At 56.5% G+C, this 23,203-nt stretch overlaps 1 protein-coding gene across 1 annotated transcript; it reads left to right on the forward strand.

The window, feature by feature from the left end:
* Positions 1 to 354: 354 nt before the first annotated feature.
* Positions 355 to 22,135, forward strand: zfand3 (zinc finger, AN1-type domain 3). Its single transcript, XM_088625965.1, has 6 exons — positions 355 to 726; positions 14,005 to 14,045; positions 15,513 to 15,698; positions 17,044 to 17,109; positions 17,237 to 17,398; positions 20,598 to 22,135. Exons 1-6 carry the CDS (start codon positions 656 to 658, stop codon positions 20,750 to 20,752), a joined length of 681 nt encoding a protein of 226 aa, XP_088482091.1. The 5' UTR covers positions 355 to 655; the 3' UTR covers positions 20,753 to 22,135.
* Positions 22,136 to 23,203: the final 1,068 nt, after the last annotated feature.

Consider the following 23,203-nt stretch of genomic DNA (forward strand, 5'->3'; position numbering starts at 1 on the left):
TCAGCTTGCTCTCGAGAGACCCAGAAGTGGCCGGGTTTGGAAACTGACGCCATTTTGATTCCGACATGGAGTCAGCTGAGTGTTAAACCACAGAGCAGCTTGAGCCAACATGGCGACTGAAAGGGGCTCAGTTTCATAACCTGATTTATTTGGTCTCAAACAAGCGGAATCTGTTGGACGATTCCACTTCATGCTCAAAGGAGGAAATAAGCTTTTAAAACAACGTAACACCGGTAAGAATAAGCAATAACACAAAAATTAATACCTTAAGTACTAAATTTAGTTCTATTTGAAATAATAAGCGGTAATTTTGTAACTTCTTTCCTTGTTTTTGAAGTTGTCAGTGGACGGGGCTACTGGTCTCCCCTCTTCAGCCGTTGGTGACGTCCTCCCTCCAGCTGATCGGCCTTGGTGCCCGGTGCGGATCCTCGGGCTCTCCGTGGCCGAGTTCGCCCTCTTTTTATACTGTTTTCCCCGGCTGGGTGGAAGCGGCCGCTCGTGTCGGCGACGCCCTCGACCCCGCTAAACCCTGTGGACTGCAGGCTGCCCGGCTGTGCCGACTCTCCCTACCCGCAGACCGCCGAGAAGCCGCCTACTGCCGCCAGGCCTCTGTTCCATCCTCGGTCTCTCCCACCCCGCCCTGCCGTCTGGAGCCATGGGGGACACGGGCAGCGAACGCAGCAAACCGCCCAGCCTCCCGCCACGCTGCCCCTGCGGATTCTGGGGGTGAGTTGCGGTGTTTGTTTGGACGTGTCGCGGTGCTGGTGGTGTCGGGAGACGGGCAGAGGACCGGGGACCCCGGGGAGGGCCAGGAAGCGCTTTGTTGTTGTGGCAGGCGGGGGGAGGGGCGGTCTGGCTCCCCGTTAAAGGCCGCGGCGGACCCCTGGGGTGACGGCAGAGGGTCCGGGCGGCACCGACCCGCCGAACTGACACCGGACCCCACTGCGGTGTTGGAAGCGGGCATTGGACTTGACTTCTGTGTCGCTGTCTATGGTGTTCCTCGTCGGTCTGAACACTTACATAATTGCTTCCTCTGTCTTTCTCACCGTCTGTGAGCGCTGCTCAGGCCGGGAGTATGGCTTTAATTTCGGCCGTGACCTAGTGTAAGACATCTCCGCTCCTGATCTGTGACTCCTGCTTCTTTACTCCGCCCGGCCGGCTGTGCGGGACTGTGTGAGCCGGGGGCAGCGGGCGTGGTGGTATCTCGCACCTGGGGGAGCGAGGGGTCAGTGCCCGCTACTGCTGTAGCGACGGAATCCGATCGGACAGCAGTTTGATCCGTTCCGGGTCTTCCTCGCTGCAGTCTCTTCTAATGAAGCCAACGCGAAGGTCCTAATGCAATAGCACTTTGAGACAGCCTGGATGACTTAACTTTCTGGGTAAGCGTGATCTACTCGAGTACAGAGGGCTGCTGGCTTGTGGACATACTGGAGTCCAGTCAGTAGTTTTCAGCCGGGGTTCCCAGTCCTGGTGCTGGAATCCATTTAGGAACGTAATGCCAGCATTCACCTGAAATAACTTTCAGCTCTTAAACATGTTGGACTTGACCTTACTGCTACTGTATTTCACAAGTGACCTAAAATAATAAACTTGTGAGTAAGAGGGAAACCTGATGGCAAATGTTCAGATCCAGCAGCATGATGTGTGACACGCTGCCCACACATGCCCACGGTCATCTCTCCAGTTCCTGTTCCCGTCACGGTTACAGAGGCCAGGGTGTCGCGCTCTGGGGCCTCCGGGGGCCTGTGTGGTGGTGATGATGTGAGTGAGGATGCCAGCCTGTCAGAACTGTCCCCTGTGTGACAGCTGCTGTCGACAGGCTGGTGTGTGCCGCGCTGCTGCTGTAACCCCTGTAGGGCTCAGGTTCAGGAGGAGGCCGCTGGAAAGCCACCCTGGCACTGCCCACACTGCTCTGTCTCCTGTGGGTGTGGGGGTGTCTGGTCTGTCTCCTGTGGGTGTGGGGGTGTCTGGTCTGTCTCCTGTGGGTGTGGGAGTGTCTGGTCTGTCTCCTGTGGGTGTGGGAGTGTCTGCTGTGCTGTGACACTGCTCTGTCTCCTGTGGGTGTGGGAGTGTCTGCTGTGCTGTGCTGTGACACTGCTCTGTCTCCTGTGGGTGTGGGAGTGTCTGGTCTGTCTCCTGTGGGTGTGGGAGTGTCTGGTCTGTCTCCTGTGGGTGTGGGAGTGTCTGCTGTGCTGTGACACTGCTCTGTCTCCTGTGGGTGTGGGAGTGTCTGGTCTGTCTCCTGTGGGTGTGGGAGTGTCTGTTGTGCTGTGCTGTGACACTGCTCTGTCCCCTGTGGGTGTGGGAGTGTCTGCTGTGCTGTGACACTGCTCTGTCTCCTGTGGGTGTGGGAGTGTCTGTTGTGCTGTGCTGTGACACTGCTCTGTCTCCTGTGGGTGTGGGAGTGTCTGCTGTGCTGTGACACTGCTCTGTCTCCTGTGGGTGTGGGAGTGTCTGCTCTGTCCCCTGTGGGTGTGGGAGTGTCTGGTCTGTCCCCTGTGGGTGTGGGAGTGTCTGCTGTGCTGTGACACTGCTCTGTCTCCTGTGGGTGTGGGAGTGTCTGCTGTGCTGTGACACTGCTCTGTCCCCTGTGGGTGTGGGAGTGTCTGCTCTGTCCCCTGTGGGTGTGGGAGTGTCTGGTCTGTCCCCTGTGGGTGTGGGAGTGTCTGCTGTGCTGTGACACTGCTCTGTCTCCTGTGGGTGTGGGAGTGTCTGCTGTGCTGTGACACTGCTCTGTCTCCTGTGGGTGTGGGAGTGTCTGCTGTGCTGTGACACTGCTCTGTCCCCTGTGGGTGTGGGAGTGTCTACTGTGCTGTGCTGTGACACTGCTCTGTCCCCTGTGGGTGTGGGAGTGTCTGTTGTGCTGTGCTGTGACACTGCTCTGTCCCCTGTGGGTGTGGGAGTGTCTGCTGTGCTGTGACACTGCTCTGTCCCCTGTGGGTGTGGGAGTGTCTGCCGTGCTGTGACACTGCTCTGTCTCCTGTGGGTGTGGGAGTGTCTGCTGTGCTGTGACACTGCTCTGTCCCCTGTGGGTGTGGGAGTGTCTGCTGTGCTGTGCTGTGACACTGCTCTGTCCCCTGTGGGTGTGGGAGTGTCTGCCGTGCTGTGACACTGCTCTGTCTCCTGTGGGTGTGGGAGTGTCTGCTGTGCTGTGACACTGCTCTGTCTCCTGTGGGTGTGGGAGTGTCTGCTGTGCTGTGACACTGCTCTGTCCCCTGTGGGTGTGGGAGTGTCTGTTGTGCTGTGACACTGCTCTGTCCCCTGTGGGTGTGGGAGTGTCTGTTGTGCTGTGCTGTGACACTGCTCTGTCCCCTGTGGGTGTGGGAGTGTCTGCTGTGCTGTGACACTGCTCTGTCTCCTGTGGGTGTGGGAGTGTCTGCTGTGCTGTGACACTGCTCTGTCCCCTGTGGGTGTGGGAGTGTCTGCTGTGCTGTGACACTGCTCTGTCCCCTGTGGGTGTGGGAGTGTCTGTTGTGCTGTGCTGTGACACTGCTCTGTCCCCTGTGGGTGTGGGAGTGTCTGCTGTGCTGTGACACTGCTCTGTCTCCTGTGGGTGTGGGAGTGTCTGCTGTGCTGTGACACTGCTCTGTCCCCTGTGGGTGTGGGAGTGTCTGCTGTGCTGTGCTGTGACACTGCTCTGTCCCCTGTGGGTGTGGGAGTGTCTGCCGTGCTGTGACACTGCTCTGTCTCCTGTGGGTGTGGGAGTGTCTGCTGTGCTGTGACACTGCTCTGTCTCCTGTGGGTGTGGGAGTGTCTGCTGTGCTGTGACACTGCTCTGTCCCCTGTGGGTGTGGGAGTGTCTGTTGTGCTGTGACACTGCTCTGTCCCCTGTGGGTGTGGGAGTGTCTGTTGTGCTGTGCTGTGACACTGCTCTGTCCCCTGTGGGTGTGGGAGTGTCTGCTGTGCTGTGACACTGCTCTGTCTCCTGTGGGTGTGGGAGTGTCTGCTGTGCTGTGACACTGCTCTGTCCCCTGTGGGTGTGGGAGTGTCTGCTGTGCTGTGACACTGCTCTGTCCCCTGTGGGTGTGGGAGTGTCTGTTGTGCTGTGCTGTGACACTGCTCTGTCCCCTGTGGGTGTGGGAGTGTCTGCTGTGCTGTGACACTGCTCTGTCTCCTGTGGGTGTGGGAGTGTCTGCTGTGCAGTGACACTGCTCTGTCTCCTGTGGGTGTGGGAGTGTCTGGTCTGTCCCCTGTGGGTGTGGGAGTGTCTGGTCTGTCCCCTGTGGGTGTGGGAGTGTCTGCTGTGCTGTGACACTGCTCTGTCTCCTGTGGGTGTGGGAGTGTCTGCTGTGCTGTGACACTGCTCTGTCCCCTGTGGGTGTGGGAGTGTCTACTGTGCTGTGCTGTGACACTGCTCTGTCCCCTGTGGGTGTGGGAGTGTCTGCTGTGCTGTGACACTGCTCTGTCCCCTGTGGGTGTGGGAGTGTCTGCCGTGCTGTGACACTGCTCTGTCTCCTGTGGGTGTGGGAGTGTCTGCTGTGCTGTGACACTGCTCTGTCCCCTGTGGGTGTGGGAGTGTCTGCTGTGCTGTGCTGTGACACTGCTCTGTCCCCTGTGGGTGTGGGAGTGTCTGCCGTGCTGTGACACTGCTCTGTCTCCTGTGGGTGTGGGAGTGTCTGCTGTGCTGTGACACTGCTCTGTCTCCTGTGGGTGTGGGAGTGTCTGCTGTGCTGTGACACTGCTCTGTCCCCTGTGGGTGTGGGAGTGTCTGTTGTGCTGTGACACTGCTCTGTCCCCTGTGGGTGTGGGAGTGTCTGTTGTGCTGTGCTGTGACACTGCTCTGTCCCCTGTGGGTGTGGGAGTGTCTGTTGTGCTGTGCTGTGACACTGCTCTGTCCCCTGTGGGTGTGGGAGTGTCTGCTGTGCTGTGACACTGCTCTGTCTCCTGTGGGTGTGGGAGTGTCTGCTGTGCTGTGACACTGCTCTGTCCCCTGTGGGTGTGGGAGTGTCTGCTGTGCTGTGACACTGCTCTGTCCCCTGTGGGTGTGGGAGTGTCTGTTGTGCTGTGCTGTGACACTGCTCTGTCCCCTGTGGGTGTGGGAGTGTCTGCTGTGCTGTGACACTGCTCTGTCTCCTGTGGGTGTGGGAGTGTCTGCTGTGCTGTGACACTGCTCTGTCTCCTGTGGGTGTGGGAGTGTCTGCTGTGCTGTGACACTGCTCTGTCCCCTGTGGGTGTGGGAGTGTCTGTTGTGCTGTGACACTGCTCTGTCCCCTGTGGGTGTGGGAGTGTCTGTTGTGCTGTGCTGTGACACTGCTCTGTCCCCTGTGGGTGTGGGAGTGTCTGCTGTGCTGTGACACTGCTCTGTCTCCTGTGGGTGTGGGAGTGTCTGCTGTGCTGTGACACTGCTCTGTCCCCTGTGGGTGTGGGAGTGTCTGCTGTGCTGTGACACTGCTCTGTCCCCTGTGGGTGTGGGAGTGTCTGTTGTGCTGTGCTGTGACACTGCTCTGTCCCCTGTGGGTGTGGGAGTGTCTGCTGTGCTGTGACACTGCTCTGTCTCCTGTGGGTGTGGGAGTGTCTGCTGTGCTGTGACACTGCTCTGTCCCCTGTGGGTGTGGGAGTGTCTGCTGTGCTGTGCTGTGACACTGCTCTGTCCCCTGTGGGTGTGGGAGTGTCTGCCGTGCTGTGACACTGCTCTGTCTCCTGTGGGTGTGGGAGTGTCTGCTGTGCTGTGACACTGCTCTGTCTCCTGTGGGTGTGGGAGTGTCTGCTGTGCTGTGACACTGCTCTGTCCCCTGTGGGTGTGGGAGTGTCTGTTGTGCTGTGACACTGCTCTGTCCCCTGTGGGTGTGGGAGTGTCTGCTGTGCTGTGACACTGCTCTGTCCCCTGTGGGTGTGGGAGTGTCTGCTGTGCAGTGACACTGCTCTGTCCCCTGTGGGTGTGGGAGTGTCTGCTGTGCTGTGACACTGCTCTGTCTCCTATGGGTGTGGGTGTGTCTGGTCTGTCTCCTGTGGGTGTGGGAGTGTCTGCTGTGCTGTGCTGTGACACTGCTCTGTCTCCTGTGGGTGTGGGAGTGTCTGCTGTGCTGTGACACTGCTCTGTCTCCTGTGGGTGTGGGAGTGTCTGCTGTGCTGTGACACTGCTCTGTCCCCTGTGGGTGTGGGAGTGTCTGCTGTGCTGTGACACTGCTCTGTCCCCTGTGGGTGTGGGAGTGTCTGCTGTGCTGTGACACTGCTCTGTCCCCTGTGGGTGTGGGAGTGTCTGCTGTGCTGTGACACTGCTCTGTCCCCTGTGGGTGTGGGAGTGTCTGTTGTGCTGTGCAGTGACACTGCTCTGTCCCCTGTGGGTGTGGGAGTGTCTGCTGTGCTGTGACACTGCTCTGTCTCCTGTGGGTGTGGGAGTGTCTGCTGTGCAGTGACACTGCTCTGTCTCCTGTGGGTGTGGGAGTGTCTGTTGTGCGGTGCTGTGACACTGCTCTGTCCCCTGTGGGTGTGGGAGTGTCTGCTGTGCTGTGACACTGCTCTGTCTCCTGTGGGTGTGGGAGTGTCTGCTGTGCTGTGACACTGCTCTGTCCCCTGTGGGTGTGGGAGTGTCTGCTGTGCTGTGACACTGCTCTGTCCCCTGTGGGTGTGGGAGTGTCTGCTGTGCTGTGACACTGCTCTGTCCCCTGTGGGTGTGGGAGTGTCTGCTGTGCTGTGACACTGCTCTGTCTCCTGTGGGTGTGGGAGTGTCTGCTGTGCTGTGCTGTGACACTGCTCTGTCCCCTGTGGGTGTGGGAGTGTCTGCTGTGCTGTGACACTGCTCTGTCTCCTGTGGGTGTGGGAGTGTCTGCTGTGGGTGTGGGAGTGTCTGCTGTGCTGTGCTGTGACACTGCTCTGTCCCCTGTGGGTGTGGGAGTGTCTGCTGTGCTGTGACACTGCTCTGTCCCCTGTGGGTGTGGGAGTGTCTGCTGTGCTGTGACACTGCTCTGTCCCCTGTGGGTGTGGGAGTGTCTGTTGTGCTGTGCAGTGACACTGCTCTGTCCCCTGTGGGTGTGGGAGTGTCTGCTGTGCTGTGACACTGCTCTGTCCCCTGTGGGTGTGGGAGTGTCTGCCGTGCTGTGACACTGCTCTGTCTCCTGTGGGTGTGGGAGTGTCTGCTGTGCTGTGCTGTGACACTGCTCTGTCTCCTGTGGGTGTGGGAGTGTCTGCTGTGCTGTGCTGTGACACTGCTCTGTCTCCTGTGGGTGTGGGAGTGTCTGTTGTGCTGTGACACTGCTCTGTCCCCTGTGGGTGTGGGAGTGTCTGCTGTGCTGTGCTGTGCCACTGCTCTGTCTCCTGTGGGTGTGGGAGTATCTGCTGTGCAGTGACACTGCTCTGTCTCCTGTGGGTGTGGGAGTGTCTGCTGTGCTGTGACACTGCTCTGTCTCCTGTGGGTGTGGGAGTGTCTGCTGTGCGGCTGTGTATGTGCTGTGGGTTTTGAGAGTTGTGGGACCTTGAGAGGAGACTTTTCTGCCTGGTTTGCACTTTTTGTTGTTAGTAGTAAAATAGTCAAGATGATGTCATTCCTGTGCGAAACTGGGGTCAATCTTTTAACAGGAGTGGGGTTACAGCTCTGCCCTCAGACATCTCCAGCTGTGTAAATAACTCACTTTGGATACAGGCTTCACCTTTAACTCCTAACATTGCTTAACTCTTCTACCAAGTTGTCTAGGCAGTACTTCATAGGATGGACATCTACAGTGTTGTCTCGTCATATTCTACCCTTAACTATATTGAATGTCATATTCCAGGTGTTTGCTCAGTGTTGAGTTTTATCTAATTTTTTTTAATTACCACCTGCAGTGTTTGTTAGTACAGCTGTGATATTTTTTTAAACTTTACTAGTTTACCATTCTGGACTCCAGATCATTGTTAGAATTTAAAAAGAGGTGTGGTCCTAGTACAGATCCCTGTGGTACTCCACTAATTACAGCACCCCACCTGGAGTATCCACCCCTTACCTGCACCCTCTGTTTTCTATAAGGTAGCCAGTTCTTGGCAAAAATACATTTACTTCTGCAAAACGAACTCGCTGTTTGTGTGTGTGATGAATATAAGATTTTGTTTTGTTTAGCTCTTTGAAATGAATAACTATGAGTAACCGTGGCCTTGAGGGGGGTGAAAAGAGTAAAAGAGGAACTTGGAGTGTGTGTGAGCAAATGCAACCTGGAGTGTCCATGGCTTGTGCGTGTCAGGAATGTGGTGTCAAAAAGCAAGTGGTTTCAGACACTTGCAAGACGAAGGACAAGTTGCTGCTGTTTGATCTGAAATGCGATGGAGAGGCCACAGCCGACACGACTGGGGGCTGGGTCAGGAAGCCCCTGTGGAAGCGGGTCAGGAAGCTGCCTCAGAGCGGTCCGGCCCCTGGTGCCGAGCACTGCCCAGGCCCCCGAAACTGTATTTTCCTCTGCAGTGACGGCTGCCGTAGAACCTGTGGTGACGCTATCAGTGTTGAACTGGCGGCATTTATATATCTAGTCAATAGAATTTTGTACTCCTATGCAAGTGTGTTTTCCGGGCTCTAGATATTTCATTCGTAATTCAACAGACAGATGGCGATCCAGGAAATCCCTTCCCAACCTATTAGTCCGGTAAAATGAGGATGTACTGTACTTGAAAAGTTGAATAAACCCTGTCTTGTAAAGCCCTGCTGCCATGCAGACCCTCTGTCGGGGTCTTACCGATCCCGGACCTGTAACACGGTCTAACCTGGGTCATTTTTCTCACCCCTCTCATGGACAGGCAGTACAGCAGCAGTTCTCCAGTCCCTGCTCTTGTTCTCTTGCCCCCGTTTTCAGCAGCTCTCTTGGCGCAAAATAGGAAGCTGCTGTCATCTCCCAGCGCCCCACTGCTCGGGGGGCGCGGATCCCAGCTCACCCCAGCACAGTCAGGCTGATTTCCAGTTTGACTGCGACCTTCGTTCGGCGTGTAAGCTTGATTGGAGCTCTCACCACCCTCATCAGCCTTAATTGTGGCTGACATTTAACAGGAGATGTCAAATTAGACTTGTTTAAGTCTCATTATCCCCAGAGAGAACGGGGCTTGATTGGGCTGGAGTGATGTTTGCGTGGGGTGTCTCTCACTCTCTCGCTCGCTCCGTCTGCGCAGACGGCAGTGCCGGGGATCCGAGTCTTTGTCTCCGATGGGACTCTTTCCGAAATCGCCTGTTCGTATCGGTCTCAGCTTGAAAGTCTTTTGGAATTTTATTTCCTACTTCTGTGGTCTTTGGTTGACAAGTTTACTAACTAAAATGTAGTCTAGATCACTGATGTAGAATTGGGAAGAGAAAGGGTCCCAGTACAGACCCCTGTGTTACCCCACCGATTATACCAGTCGTTCGTTCTGGACAGAATGTTTAGGCTCGAAATGGGTGCTTGCAGTGCGATTGAGCTGTTAGTTTTTAGGCTGGACAAATGACATGCGTACCCTCTCTCTGGGGTCTCCCTGACACAGGACACACTCACACAATTCAACAAACTTTACAGCATTACCAAAGCCTGTACAATCAGCAGCAACATTTACAGTACAAGCACATCATAGAACATTTACATACAAAACATGAAACATCGAGAGACAGGCTTACTGTCTCTTTTTTTTTCAGTGGACATGTTTGTTTAGAAGTGTATGTAGGGTGTAAATGTGGTCAGATGTGAAGCAGTTTGGTAAGAGGCTCATCTGTCTCTTACCCAGGACACTGTGCTTGGTAAGGAAGGCCAGTATTTGGGCAGTCATTATACTGTAGAAAACCTTCCCCAGGCTACTGTTTACACAGATGTGCCTGTAGTTATTAGGATCTAATCTGTACTTCTGTAGGTGGGCCTGATCAGTTCTTGATTCAAGGCCGTAGAGAAACATCTGGCTCTCAGTATGAGTTTGAGCAGAGCTTGCTGCAGCTCCAAGCTGCTCTGTCTCGGCATGTTGTTGTTTGACTCCATCTTGACCACAGGCCTGTCGTGGTCTGAGGACCTGGAGTTTGTCCAGTCGCTCCTGCCCTGTGATCCAGGAGTGTAAGGGGGTTTTGGTTGTCTTTTATAGCCAAGTCAAATGTTTTCATTTCTTCGTACTGTTGCTTTGATCTAATCCGTCTGTGTTTGGGATCACTCTTCTTTCTTTCTCTCTTGTTCTCTTTGTATATATCTCTGGGGTCTCTCTGACACAGGGCACAGGTGAATGTGAATGTCTGTATCCCGAGTGCATTTACCTGCAGATGAAATGTGGTACAATAACATTGTTGAGAGACAGGCTCCCTGTCTGTTTTTCAGGCTGTGACAAGAGATCACATATTGGGCTGCAGCTCTATTGAGTTTCCTCCCCTAGTAGGATTGGAATTATGTTAATTCTGGGATGGTATCAGTATAATTTGGTGGAAGAATGTTTGTCTAATTCTTATTATAAATATTGTAAACATTTTTTAGCCTTTTTTATGGTTGTTTCCCTCCTCCCTTCCCTCTTGTCTTTCTCTCTCCCCTGCGGTGTTGGTATTGTATCTGTCATCCACTCCAATCAGCACATCATTACCACAGCAGCCTGTAATCAGCCCTGCCAGGCTCAGGCTTCCTCACGCCCCTGTAGTCTGCAGCACATCCGCGTCCCTCTTGATTCCCAGAGAGCCTGTTCCTCGGCCTCTCTCTCCACCCACATGTGGACCTCACTGTTCGACCCCGCCCTGAGGCACGGGGGTCATCCTGATCATTAACTCTGAGCTCTGTGGTGCTCTGTGGGACATGTCACTGACCTGATCCTTAATTCTGAGCTCCGGAGTGCTCTGTGGGACACGTCACTGACCTGATCCTTAACTCTGAGCTCTGTGGTGCTCTGTGGGACACGTCACTGACCTGATCCTTAACTCTGAGGTCTGTGGGACACGTCACTGACCTGATCCTTAACTCTGAGCTCTGTGGGACACGTCACTGACCTGATCCTTAACTCTGAGCTCTGTGGGACACGTCACTGACCTGATCCTTAACTCTGAGCTCTGTGGTGCTCTGTGGGACATGTCACTGACCCAGATCCTTAACTCTGAGCTCTGTGGTGCTCTGTGGGACACGTCACTGACCTGATCCTTAACTCTGAGCTCTGTGGTGCTCTGTGGGATGGGTCACTGAGTCAGTACAGAGGGAGAATGACATAACTGCAGCTGTTACTGCGGCTGAGGATGTCTTGGGGTCACAGCTCTTGCACATTTCTAGGGAACTGTATATACGTCTCCTATGTGGGGCGCAGATTCACATTCTTGGAACCTCTTCCTCAGCTGATCTGGGAATCGGGGTTAAACATGCCAGATTCAAGATTTTTATTTGCCATATACAACAAGTGTATTGGAATGCTTACTCATTCAGCTGTCCCCAGTTACGGAGGGAAAAATAGGCACAAATGACAGACAGACATGGACAATAAATTTAGACAATAGATGTTCTAATACAGCCAAGACAGGACATAGTGCAAGCAGTGCAGTATATTAAAAAGTGCAGGTGCTAATTTGAGCCATTTAAGATGCGGACTGCTTGGGGGAAGAAACTGTTTTTGAATCTGTTGGTCAGCGTTCTGATACTGCGATACCTCCTACCAGAACCCATGGGTGAAAGCAGATCGTGGCCAGGGTGAATCGAGTCCTGTAGTATAGCCGAACCCGGTTGTGGCAGTGGTCGAGATATATCCGGTCGATGGAGGGTAGCTCGGTCTCAGTGATTTTCTGCGTGGACCTCACAACCCTCTGTATGGTTTTTCTGTCCTGTACTGTGGCTCCACCATACCACACCGCAACACCACTGGTCAGGACACTCTCAATCGTATTACGGTAAAGATTGGTGAGTGTTGTCTTGCTCATTCCCCACTTCCTTAACTGTCTCAGGAAGAGAGGGCGCTGGTGGGCTTTAGTGAGGATGGCAGCAGTGTTCTTTGACCAGCTCGGCCTCTCTGTGATCTGGAAGTGCTGACAGTTTCAGCTGGAGCCCCGTGAATGATGATGGGTGTGTGACGTCCTCGGTGCCTCCTGCAGTCCACTGTAATCTCTTTTGTTTTGCCGATGTTAAGTGTGAGGTTGTTGTTGTGGAACCACTCCACCAGCTCTGCTACCTCGTTCCTGTAGGTGGTTTCATCTTTGTTAATAATAATAATAATAATAAAAATAATAATAATTGCTTACACTTATATAGCGCTTTTCTGGACACTCCACTCAAAGCGCTTTACAGGTAATGGGGACTCCCCTCCACTACCAATGTGCAGCCCCACCTGGATGATGTGACGGCAGCCATAGTGCGCCAGATCGCTCACCACACACCAGCTCTCAGTGGGGAGGAGAGCAGAGTGATGAAGCCAATTCACAGAGGGGGATTGTTAGGAGGCCATGATTGATAAAGGCCGATGAGGAAATTTGGCCAGGACACCGGGGTTACACCCCTATGGGTTACACCCCATTGTTGCTGATAAGACCGATTACGGTGGTGTCATCAGGAAACTTGATGCAGCGGTTGCTATTAAATCGAGCCACACAGGCATGTGTAAATAGAGAATACAGCCGGGGGCTCAGTCAACAGCCCTGGGGGGGCCCTGTGTTGAGGATCAGAGGGGATGAGGTTTTGTTTCCAATCCTCATCACTTGGGGTCTGCCTGTCAGGAAGTCCAGGGCCCAGTAGCAGATGGAGATGGTGAGGCCCAGACCCCTGAACTTGACCACCAGCCTGCCTGGCACAATTGTGTTAAAGGCTGGGCTGAAGTCAATAAATAACATCCTGGCTTAGGTGTTCCTCTTGTCCAGGTGCTCAAGAGTGGTGTGAAGGGCCAGTGAGACAGCATCGTCCACTGACCCCTTATTCCTATTAGCAAACTGCAGGGGTCCAGGGAGTCCAGGGCAATACTGTTGATGTGTCCCATCACCGGTTTCTCCATGCGCTTCATGACTACTGAGGCGAGTGCCACCAGGAGGTGGTCATTCAGACATATGACACCTTGGTTGCTTTAGGCAGCTGTGGGGAGGTGTTGACACGGCCCAGGTCATTCCTGTGCTGGGTCTGGTACTGCAGTGTGATTGAGCTCGTCTCGAAGGGCACACAGAGTTCAGAATCTGTATACATATTCTGGCTGGGCGAGAGGCTGCTTTGTGTGCTGTGCATCTTTTTCCCGGCGATATTGTTTCACATAAGGGGGTGATAAAACTCGAAAACAAGGAGCTGTCAAATCAAATCAAAATGAGGTCCTGACACCAGCTTGCTATGGAAGCAAATTATAAAGATTAATGATAATTTCACTCCCTGCTGTCAGGGAATACCGAGCGATTCGCAGCACGCGATTTCTGCATTCTCCAGCACAGCTTGATAACGGAGTAATAAACAGGCAGCAAGCTTAAACAGGACAGATTTATTTGCGCACACAGTTACACGCAGTGTTTCATGGTTTTCTTCAGATATTTCCAGTTCTGCCGTATCGGAGTCCTGCTTTCTACAGGCCTGGAATAAACCCTGTAAACGCTGGAAGGCAAGCAGGAAACCCATATCCTAATTGACACGGATCCTTATCGGGTCTGAGACACACTCTAGAAGAGGGGTCAATGCCAGTCTTGGACCTGCTGTATTTCTGACCCGGGTGAGAAGGCTCCCTCTGTATAATGCCAGTCCCATGCCTAGCTATAAGAGCTATAAGGTCTCGTATTAACCCCCCCTGAGAGAGACGGTGCCAGTGCTACAGGTCGAGCTGCTCAGTGCCGAGACAGAAGGGCACTGCCTGTCCCAAGTGTGGGTCGTGCACTCCTGGCACAGCGCCCTGCAGTCACACTGCCACGGTACTCCATACACTCCCCCTCACCAGACACACACAGGTCCGGTTCTGTTCCTCACTTGTCACTAATTAATGGCTTGTTTTCTCTTCTGCCCTGCTGTTTCTTGTGTTAATTGAGGGTGGCTACTTGTCAGTTCATGTTTTAATGGCAGTAACCGTCTTTCTAATCAAGCTGCCAATTTCCCTACAGGATTAATAAAGTATTATCTGTCTATCTGTCTATTTTCTGGGCTCTGTGTGGGTTAACCTGCTGTCTCTCTCTCTCTGCCCTAGGTCCAGCAAGACCATGAACCTTTGCTCCAAGTGTTTTGCTGGTAAGTCTCCCCTCCAGCTCATTCCTTTCAGTGTGACTGTCTGTCTGTGCACCAATTGGGAATAGCGAGCTGCTCAAGTAGGATCTAGGAACAGGAGACCTTTCTTCATGCACACAGAGCCCATTACAGATCTTGGAGCAGGAGACTGGAAACCCCTCTCTCCAGATTTCCAGGGGTGAGGTTTAGCCCTGGATAGGTGAACAGGATCTGCTGGTTGCGGGAATCGGGGGGTGTTGAAAAAGGGTGTGGGGTCTGCAGTAGAGAGGGAGTGAGCAGTCCAGTAGATGCTCCTAGCGGACCGACCGGCCCATCCCCCGGGACAGCGAGGCCGGCGGTCCAGCAAACTGACCGGCCCATCCCCCGGGACAGCGAGGCCGGCGGTCCAGCAGACTGACCGGCCCATCCCCAGGGACAGCGAGGCCGGCGGTCCAGCAGACTGACCGGCCCATCCCCCGGGACAGAGAGGCCGGCGGTCCAGCAGACTGACCGGCCCATCCCCCGGGACAGAGAGGCCGGCGGTCCAGCAGACTGACCGGCCCATCCCCGGGACAGAGAGGCCGGCGGTCCAGCAGACTGACTGGCCTGCAGTAGTCCAGAAGTAGTCCAGCAGACCAGTAGTCCAGCAGACTGACCGGCCCAGCCCCCGGGACAGCGAGGCCGGCGGTCCAGCAGACTGACCGGCCCATCCCCAGGGACAGCGAGGCCGGCGGTCCAGCAGACTGACCGGCCTGCAGTAGTCCAGCAGTACTCCAGCAGACCAGTAGTCCAGCAGACTGACCGGCCCATCCCCGGGACAGCGAGGCCGGCGGTCCAGGAGACTGACCGGCCCATCCCCAGGGACAGCGAGGCCGGCGGTCCAGCAGACTGACCGGCCTGCAGTAGTCCAGCAGTACTCCAGCAGACCAGTAGTCCAGCAGACTGACCGGCCCATCCCCGGGACAGAGAGGCCGGCGGTCCAGGAGACTGACCGGCCTGCAGTAGTCCAGCAGTACTCCAGCAGACCAGTAGTCCAGCAGACTGACCGGCCTAGCCCCGGGACAGACTGGCGCCCGCTCTGTTAGCGACGGACTGTGTGCTCTGGGCGAGGTGTTTTCTTGGAGCGATGGTTCATGTACTGTTAAGCATGCACTGGGAGCAACAGGTAGCATGCTTTGTGATTGGATGCCTTGGTCTTAAAGTGCTCCACAGTGGTTGGTTCTGTGCTCCTCCAGAGTGGTGGGTTTAAACACACAAACTGTGACATACATGTTGGCACAGAGCAGGTTTGGGACACTCGTGGCTCTGGCAGTGCTGTTGTCCCAGCAGTCTGCCTGCAGGTGGACAGTGGCTCTCTGCTGGGGTTAAGAACATCGCCCACTGTCCTGCTCCGGTCATGACTGTGCCCAGGTTAGCCACCCTACACCTTGTCTCCTTGGGCCCTTGTTCTCCTCCTCCCCCTCATTCTCACATCTGCTCTCCGTCTCTCAGATGTCCAGAAGAAGCAGCCAGATGAGGACTGCGCCCCCGAGTCCGCCCCGAGCGCCAGCAGCAGCCAATCAGCAGTGTTCTGCAGTGAGATGAGCAGCAGTAACTCCTCCCTCTCGTCACAGCCTGCCAGCTCTGCCCAGCTGTCGCCTAGCGACACAAGCTCCACCCCCTCTAGCACACAGGAGGGTGAGTTCTGGTCCCACCAATCACAGCCCTGGGGCGTGGCCTGGCTGAGGGCACAGGAAAAGCAAGTGACACAGGTGTCCAGCTGTTACACACAGATGCTTGGACCCTGGGAAAAGGTCACAATTTGTGTCGTTTACATGAGTGTCTGCCTTGGTCACAGTGGCAGGTTAATCAAAATTCAGTGAACGGCAACAACCATGAGGCCATTCGGCCCATCTGGTAGTTCGTAGCTATTTAATCCGAGGATCTCTTTCAGCTGTTTCCTGAATGAGGCCCGGGTATGGATCATTGTACCAGTCTTACTGTTTTTTATAGAACTGAAATTGTGAATCTGCATGAAACGTCTGCAGAGCTGTGCGCGAAGCGGACTGTCTGCCCTGCTGTGTCTGGACAGCAGGCGGCTCTCTGTGGGACAGCTGTGTCCGCACCTCTGCCCCTCCAGTAACCATGCCAAGCTATTTTTACCGAGGGGCACTCTATCTGGCCCAGATTAATGACTGTTCTGAAGTCATGTCAGTTGAAAGAGGCCAGGGTATGATTTTTAGAAAAGTGAAGTAAGTGCTTCCTGATTAACGCTGGCTGGACTGTGGTTAGAGGCTGGGGACAGGGGCGGGCCGGACTGTGGTTAGACGCTGGGGACAGGGGCGGGGCGCGGGCCGGACTGTGGTTAGACGCTGGGGACAGGGGCGGGGAGCGGGCCGGACTGTGGTTAGAGGCTGGGGACAGGGGCGGGGCGCGGGCCGGACTGTGGTTAGAGGCTGGGGACAGGGGCGGGCCGGACTGTGGTTAGACGCTGGGGACAGGGGCGGGGCGCGGGCCGGACTGCGGTTAGACACTGGGGACAGGGGCGGGGAGCGGGCCGGACTGTGGTTAGACGCTGGGGACAGGGGCGGGGCGCGGGCCGGACTGTGGTTAGACACTGGGGACAGGGGCGGGGAGCGGGCCGGACTGTGGTTAGACGCTGGGGACAGGGGCGGGGGACAGGGGCGGGGGGCGGGCCGGACTGTGGTTAGACACTGGGGACAGGGGCGGGGAGCGGGCCGGACTGTGGTTAGACGCTGGGGACAGGGGCGGGGGACAGGGGCGGGGGGCGGGCCGGACTGTGGTTAGACGCTGGGGACAGGGGCGGGGAGCGGGCCGGACTGTGGTTAGACGCTGGGGACAGGGGCGGGGAGCGGGGCCACTCGTTGCCAGTGGACAGCTGCAGTCCTGTATTCTCTATAGTAAGTGTTTGTACTCCTCCAATTTTGGGTGACAGAGTGAGCTGTAACCTGTCTCCTCTCTCTCTTCCGGGTCCACTGCCTTCCTCCCTGTGGCTGCTTTGTCCTCGCTTCCTCTCCTGCAGGGGTCTCCTGCACAGACACAGCCCACGGCACACTGTCCACGCCCACAAAACGGCCCTGTGACTCAGGTAATGCCCGGGGATAAGGGGCAGTGCGCGATGAGGGGGGTATGTGTGTGTCGGGGGGTCATTCTGGCTGAACCTGACCCAGGGTCACCAGGGAACGTTCTCTTCAAATGCCTCTTTCTGTGTTCAGGGTCGGAGAGCGAGGTGTCGCCGGGGAAACGAGCGCGGCGGGACGATGAGGCCACAACGGATGACAGCCGCGGGGGGGGCAAGCAGAGGAGCCGCCGGCGCTGCCACCGCTGTCAGACCAAACTGGAGCTGGTCCAGCAGGAGCTGGGGTCGTGCCGCTGCGGTGAGCCTGGCCGGCGTCCGTCTCTGTCTCTGCGGCTCTCCCTCGGCCTCCTCTGTGTCTACCCTTGTGTTACAGTGAGAACTTCTGTCACTGGGGGCCTGCTGATGTACAGTACACTCACCCCTGCGCCCTGTCCAGTCCCGACTCTAGTTCGCTTCTGGGCCTGTGTGCTGTAGGAAGTGTGACATGGGGCTGTGGCGTGTGTGTGCGTACCCCCCGTGGGGCAGTAGGAAGTGTGACATGGGGCTGTGGCGTGTGTGTGCGTACCCCCCGTGGGGCAGTAGGAAGTGTGACATGGGGCTGTGGCGTGTGTGTGCGCACCCCCCGTGGGGCAGTAGGAAGTGTGACATGGGGCTGTGGTGTGTGTGTGCGCACCCCCCGTGGGGCAGCAGGAAGTGTGACATGGGGCTGTGGCGTGTGTGTGCGCACCCCCCGTGGGGCAGTAGGAAGTGTGACATGGGGCTGTGGCGTGTGTGTGCGCACCCCCCGTGGGGCAGTAGGAAGTGTGACATGGGGCTGTGGTGTGTGTGTGCGCACCCCCCGTGGGGCAGCAGGAAGTGTGACATGGGGCTGTGGCGTGTGTGTGCGTACCCCCCGTGGGGCAGTAGGAAGTGTGACATGGGGCTGTGGCGTGTGTGTGCGCACCCCCCGTGGGGCAGTAGGAAGTGTGACATGGGGCTGTGGCGTGTGTGTGCGCACCCCCCCGTGGGGCAGCAGGAAGTGTGACATGGGGCTGTGGTGTGTGTGTGCGTACCCCCCGTGGGGCAGTAGGAAGTGTGACATGGGGCTGTGGTGTGTGTGTGCGTACCCCCCGTGGGGCAGCAGGAAGTGTGACATGGGGCTGTGGCGTGTGTGTGCGTACCCCCCGTGGGGCAGTAGGAAGTGTGACATGAGGCTGTGGCGTGTGTGTGCGCACCCCCCGTGGGGCAGCAGGAAGTGTGACATGGGGCTGTGGCGTGTGTGTGCGCACCCCCCGTGGGGCAGCAGGAAGTGTGACATGGGGCTGTGGCGTGTGTGTGCGCACCCCCCGTGGGGCAGCAGGAAGTGTGACATGGGGCTGTGGCGTGTGTGTGCGCACCCCCCGTGGGGCAGCAGGAAGTGTGACATGGGGCTGTGGCGTGTGTGTGCGCACCCCCCGTGGGGCAGTAGGAAGTGTGACATGGGGCTGTGGCGTGTGTGTGCGTACCCCCCGTGGGGCAGTAGGAAGTGTGACATGGGGCTGTGGCGTGTGTGTGCGCACCCCCCGTGGGGCAGCAGGAAGTGTGACATGGGGCTGTGGCGTGTGTGTGCGTACCCCCCATGGGGCAGTAGGAAGTGTGACATGGGGCTGTGGCGTGTGTGTGCGTACCCCCCGTGGGGCAGCAGGAAGTGTGACATGGGGCTGTGGCGTGTGTGTGCGCACCCCCCGTGGGGCAGTAGGAAGTGTGACATGGGGCTGTGGCGTGTGTGTGCGTACCCCCCGTGGGGCAGCAGGAAGTGTGACATGGGGCTGTGGCGTGTGTGTGCGTACCCCCCGTGGGGCAGCAGGAAGTGTGACATGGGGCTGTGGCGTGTGTGTGCACACCCCCCGTGGGGCAGCAGGAAGTGTGACATGGGGCTGTGGTGTGTGTGTGCGTACCCCCCGTGGGGCAGCAGGAAGTGTGACATGGGGCTGTGGCGTGTGTGTGCACACCCCCCGTGGGGCAGTAGGAAGTGTGACATGGGGCTGTGGCGTGTGTGTGCGTACCCCCCGTGGGGCAGTAGGAAGTGTGACATGGGGCTGTGGCGTGTGTGTGCGCACCCCCCGTGGGGCAGCAGGAAGTGTGACATGGGGCTGTGGTGTGTGTGTGCACACCCCCCGTGGGGCAGTAGGAAGTGTGACATGGGGCTGTGGTGTGTGTGTGCGCACCCCCCGTGGGGCAGTAGGAAGTGTGACATGGGGCTGTGGCGTGTGTGTGCGTACCCCCCGTGGGGCAGTAGGAAGTGTGACATGGGGCTGTGGCGTGTGTGTGCGCACCCCCCGTGGGGCAGTAGGAAGTGTGACATGGGGCTGTGGCGTGTGTGTGCGTACCCCCCGTGGGGCAGTAGGAAGTGTGACATGGGGCTGTGGCGTGTGTGTGCGTACCCCCCGTGGGGCAGTAGGAAGTGTGACATGGGGCTGTGGCGTGTGTGTGCGTACCCCCCGTGGGGCAGTAGGAAGTGTGACATGGGGCTGTGGCGTGTGTGTGCGTACCCCCCGTGGGGCAGCAGGAAGTGTGACATGGGGCTGTGGCGTGTGTGTGCGCACCCCCCGTGGGGCAGCAGGAAGTGTGACATGGGGCTGTGGTGTGTGTGTGTGGCCCCCGCAGGGCGGTAGGAAGTGTGACATGGGGCTGTGGTGTGTGTGTGCACACCCCCCGTGGGGCAGCAGGAAGTGTGACATGGGGCTGTGGTGTGTGTGTGCGCACCCCCCGTGGGGCAGTAGGAAGTGTGACATGGGGCTGTGGCGTGTGTGCACACCCCCCCCCGTGGGGCAGCAGGAAGTGTGACATGGGGCTGTGGTGTGTGTGCACACCCCCCCCGCAGGGCGGTAGGAAGTGTGACATGGGGCTGTGGTGTGTGTGTGTGGCCCCCGCAGGGCGGTAGGAAGTGTGACATGGGGCTGTGGTGTGTGCATGTGCGCCTCCTGCAGGCCCCTGGCCGTCACAGCAGACCTGTCAGTGAGTGAAGTCTGGAGTGCTGTCAGTTAGAATGCATTTAACCCACCTGGAGCGCCGCCAGCAATATTAAGTCTTTATTTTTAACCAGCACTTAATTTTGATCAGTTTAATTGACGCACGCCTGCTTGTCATGCGAAGCTTTTAATCAGTGCTCATTGATGTCAGGAATATTATGTGCATTAATTAATACATTAGAAGGATAACGAGTATATGACGGGTGTCGGCATGTAATCTGTGGTTAGTTGAGGCTGTGAAATGCTAATTCCACCGCTAGAGCTGCTGGGGCTGGTTCAACACTGCTGCCAGTGGTGCTTTCTCAGTCCCGCTGTCTGCTGGCCACTGCTACACCTAGTCTTGCGTTTAGGACCAAAACAGAGTACATAGCGTTTGTGGCGCAAAATGAAAACAGAGGCATTGTTCTGTGGTTTTCTCTGCGCTCTGAGCTAGGTCTGGGGCGCTCGGTGTCCTTCTGTAGTTTGCTCTGAACGCTGTCTCGTGTTTCTTCCCCCTTGCTTTCTCAGGCTACGTGTTCTGCATGCTGCACCGCCTGCCCGAGCAGCACGACTGCCTGTTTGACCACCTGGGCCGCGGCCGCGAGGAGGCTGTCCTCAAGATGGTCAAGCTGGAGCGCAAGGTGGGGCGCTCGTGCCAGCGCATCGGCGAGGAGTGTTCCTGAGCATGCCCCGCTCGCACCCGGAGGGGAGCCTCGCACCGACACAGTGCCCACACCTGTCCCAGAACCTCGCTGACCCAGTACAGTCCCCAGTGACCCCAGTACAGGCCACACCGCCCCCAGTGTAGGCTCTGTAGCCCCAGGACAGGCCATACTTCTCCCCCAGTACCCTTGCACAATCCATGGTACAGGCCCACTGTTCCCAGTCCACTCGCACAGACCATGGTGCTGGCCCTCTGTTCCCAGTCCACTCTCGCAGACCATGGTACAGGCCCACTGTTCCCAGTACACTCTCAAAGACCATGGTACAGACCCACTGTTCCCAGTCCACTCTCACAGACCATAGTACAGTACAATACTGACCCCAAGATGCCTACACCAACACCAGTACAGCCCAAGCTGACCACTGTATGGCAGTTCTGATCCCAGCACAGCCAAAGCGAACCCATACTGACCCCAGTACAGCCCAGAGTGGCCGTGTCTCGCTCACTCGTGCAGCCTTAAGTTCCTCTGTCTCGCTATGATGTCATAGAGCAGGAGCCCCATCTCTGTGACTGAGCCTCTGGCCCAGCCCCCCCCAACAGCGCATAGCGGGTCCGGGTTCCCTCTCAGACTGAGATTCCCTGTGTCCGTTAGTCCGGTTTAGCGGAGTCCCTGGAATTCCTCAGGACAGGGCTGGATCTGAACCGGAAGCAAGACGGGCAGAATGGCGTCTGCTGGTCGGTGGCAGTCTTGAGGTCTGGGTTACTGGAGCAGACTGGTCGAGAGCTCTCCGGCCCGCCCTCCCCTGCCTGAGCTGGGCCCGCGGGGAGAGCAGGCAGAGGCCGCCGGGGCTGGGGAGCGTGGGAACCCCCAGCCGGGACAGTGTCACGGGGAGGGGCTCTGCCTCTGGCCTGCTGTGGCGAGAGGGGGGGATATATCAGGGATTTGTGACTCCAGTGCTTCCCGGGAATCACAGTGCTGCCTCCTGGTTTTTGCGGCGGGAGCTGGGAGCGCCGCTCTGGGCTGGCAGACCCCGGGCCGCGCTGCGACTCCGGCGCCAGCCCAGCGCCGCGCTCCACGCTGCAGGCTCTGCCCAGTCACGGACTCGGTCTCGGTCTCTCCGCGTGGGCGCGGGGCGCGGGGCGCGGGCCAGGGAGGTTGTTACAACTGTGGGTGCTTCTACCTTAAGAGCTGTTCTCTGTTTAAAATTGAAGAGAAGTATCATCCTGTATCTTAAAGAAACTCTTATTTAACCCTGTTGTGTTTCAGAATTACTTACACTCTAGCGTAGAGCTGCGTTTTTAGTTTAACATTGTAAAAAAAAATGGATAAAATAATTCTGTAACTATTCTTTCTTTTTTTTTTTTCCTTTTTTGCTCAAAAACAATAAAACGGATTAGAGGATCTTGGTGCCGTGTGCGGTCTGTTGGCCTTGTGCACAGTGAGCCCTGAGGCGTGGATGTTGGGGTGCGCTCAGCACATAGCTCTGCAGGTACCCTGTGACCAGAGATGGGGTCTCAGCCTACATTAGCTCCCTGAGAGCAGGGGCGCCCCCGGGTGGAGACTCCCAGAGCAGGGTGCAGAACCGCCCCAGGACATCGCAGGCCTGTCTCACAGCTGCCCTGGGGGGGCTCTGGAAGTGAGAGTTTGGGCTACGGTACGGAACAAAGGCTCGTTCAGAGACGGCCATGTGGGCTCAGGGGGGGCTTCTCTAACTTTATTGAGCTCTTCAAACAAGCATGGGACATAAGTACATCGCACAACACAAGGGCACATGTCATGATCTGTTCAGAAGGAGTTTGATAAGGTCCCTGCCAGAAGGTTGGTTTCCACATTAAAAGTCACAGGAATTCAAGATACATTCGGCAGTGGGGGGGCAGAACTGGTTTTCAAACAGGAAACAAGTGTGGTCTGATGGGGTGGAGCCTCACCTAGCAGACCTGGCCAGTGGTGCCGCAGGGATCTTTTTCTGATGTAGAGTGCCTATCAGAAGTATTCACCCCCCTTTGGGAGCGTATCACATTTTATTATTACAAAATGAAATCGAAGTGTATCTGTTGGGATTTTTTGCCATTGATCAACACAACATCGAAACCATTCATTGCCCTTGTGTCAACATTTGGTAGAGCCAGAGACCCAATGGAAGGTGCGGAATACAGTACATTTGCCTTCTGTGACCTGGAACTGAATCCCCTGTTGTAAGGTGTCCCAAGATCTTTCAGTAGGGAAGGCACCATATAGGAGCAGATCTGCATTAGGATAGAGTGGCCTGTCTGTATAGAATCACAGCCTGTCAGCACAGAGATCTTTCCTCCAGGAGCCAGGAGAAAGCCGGTGTCAGTTTAGCCCAATAGTGTCTTGGCTGAGAACACTTGATGGCAATAAACTGTAATGGATTTCTGTGATGTCTGGCTGTGTGCTCAAATTAAGTCAACCCTGCTCCTTGCACAGAGCTAACAGCCACCCACTCGT

The sequence above is a fragment of the Lepisosteus platostomus genome, chromosome 3, assembly GCF_059453375.1.
Source record: "Lepisosteus platostomus isolate fLepPlt1 chromosome 3, fLepPlt1.hap1, whole genome shotgun sequence".
Classification (NCBI taxonomy): domain Eukaryota; kingdom Metazoa; phylum Chordata; class Actinopteri; order Semionotiformes; family Lepisosteidae; genus Lepisosteus; species Lepisosteus platostomus.

What these genes read in the sequence shown, in the direction of transcription:
- zfand3 (XM_088625965.1), top strand. Translation starts at nt 656, where the DNA reads ATGGGGGACACGGGCAGCGAACGCAGCAAACCGCCCAGCCTCCCGCCA. An exon ending in TGCCCCTGCGGATTCTGGGG is followed by an intron (nt 727 to 14,004) that starts GTGAGTTGCGGT and finishes TCTCTGCCCTAG; the next exon opens with GTCCAGCAAGACCATGAACC. An exon ending in TTGCTCCAAGTGTTTTGCTG is followed by an intron (nt 14,046 to 15,512) that starts GTAAGTCTCCCC and finishes TCCGTCTCTCAG; the next exon opens with ATGTCCAGAAGAAGCAGCCA.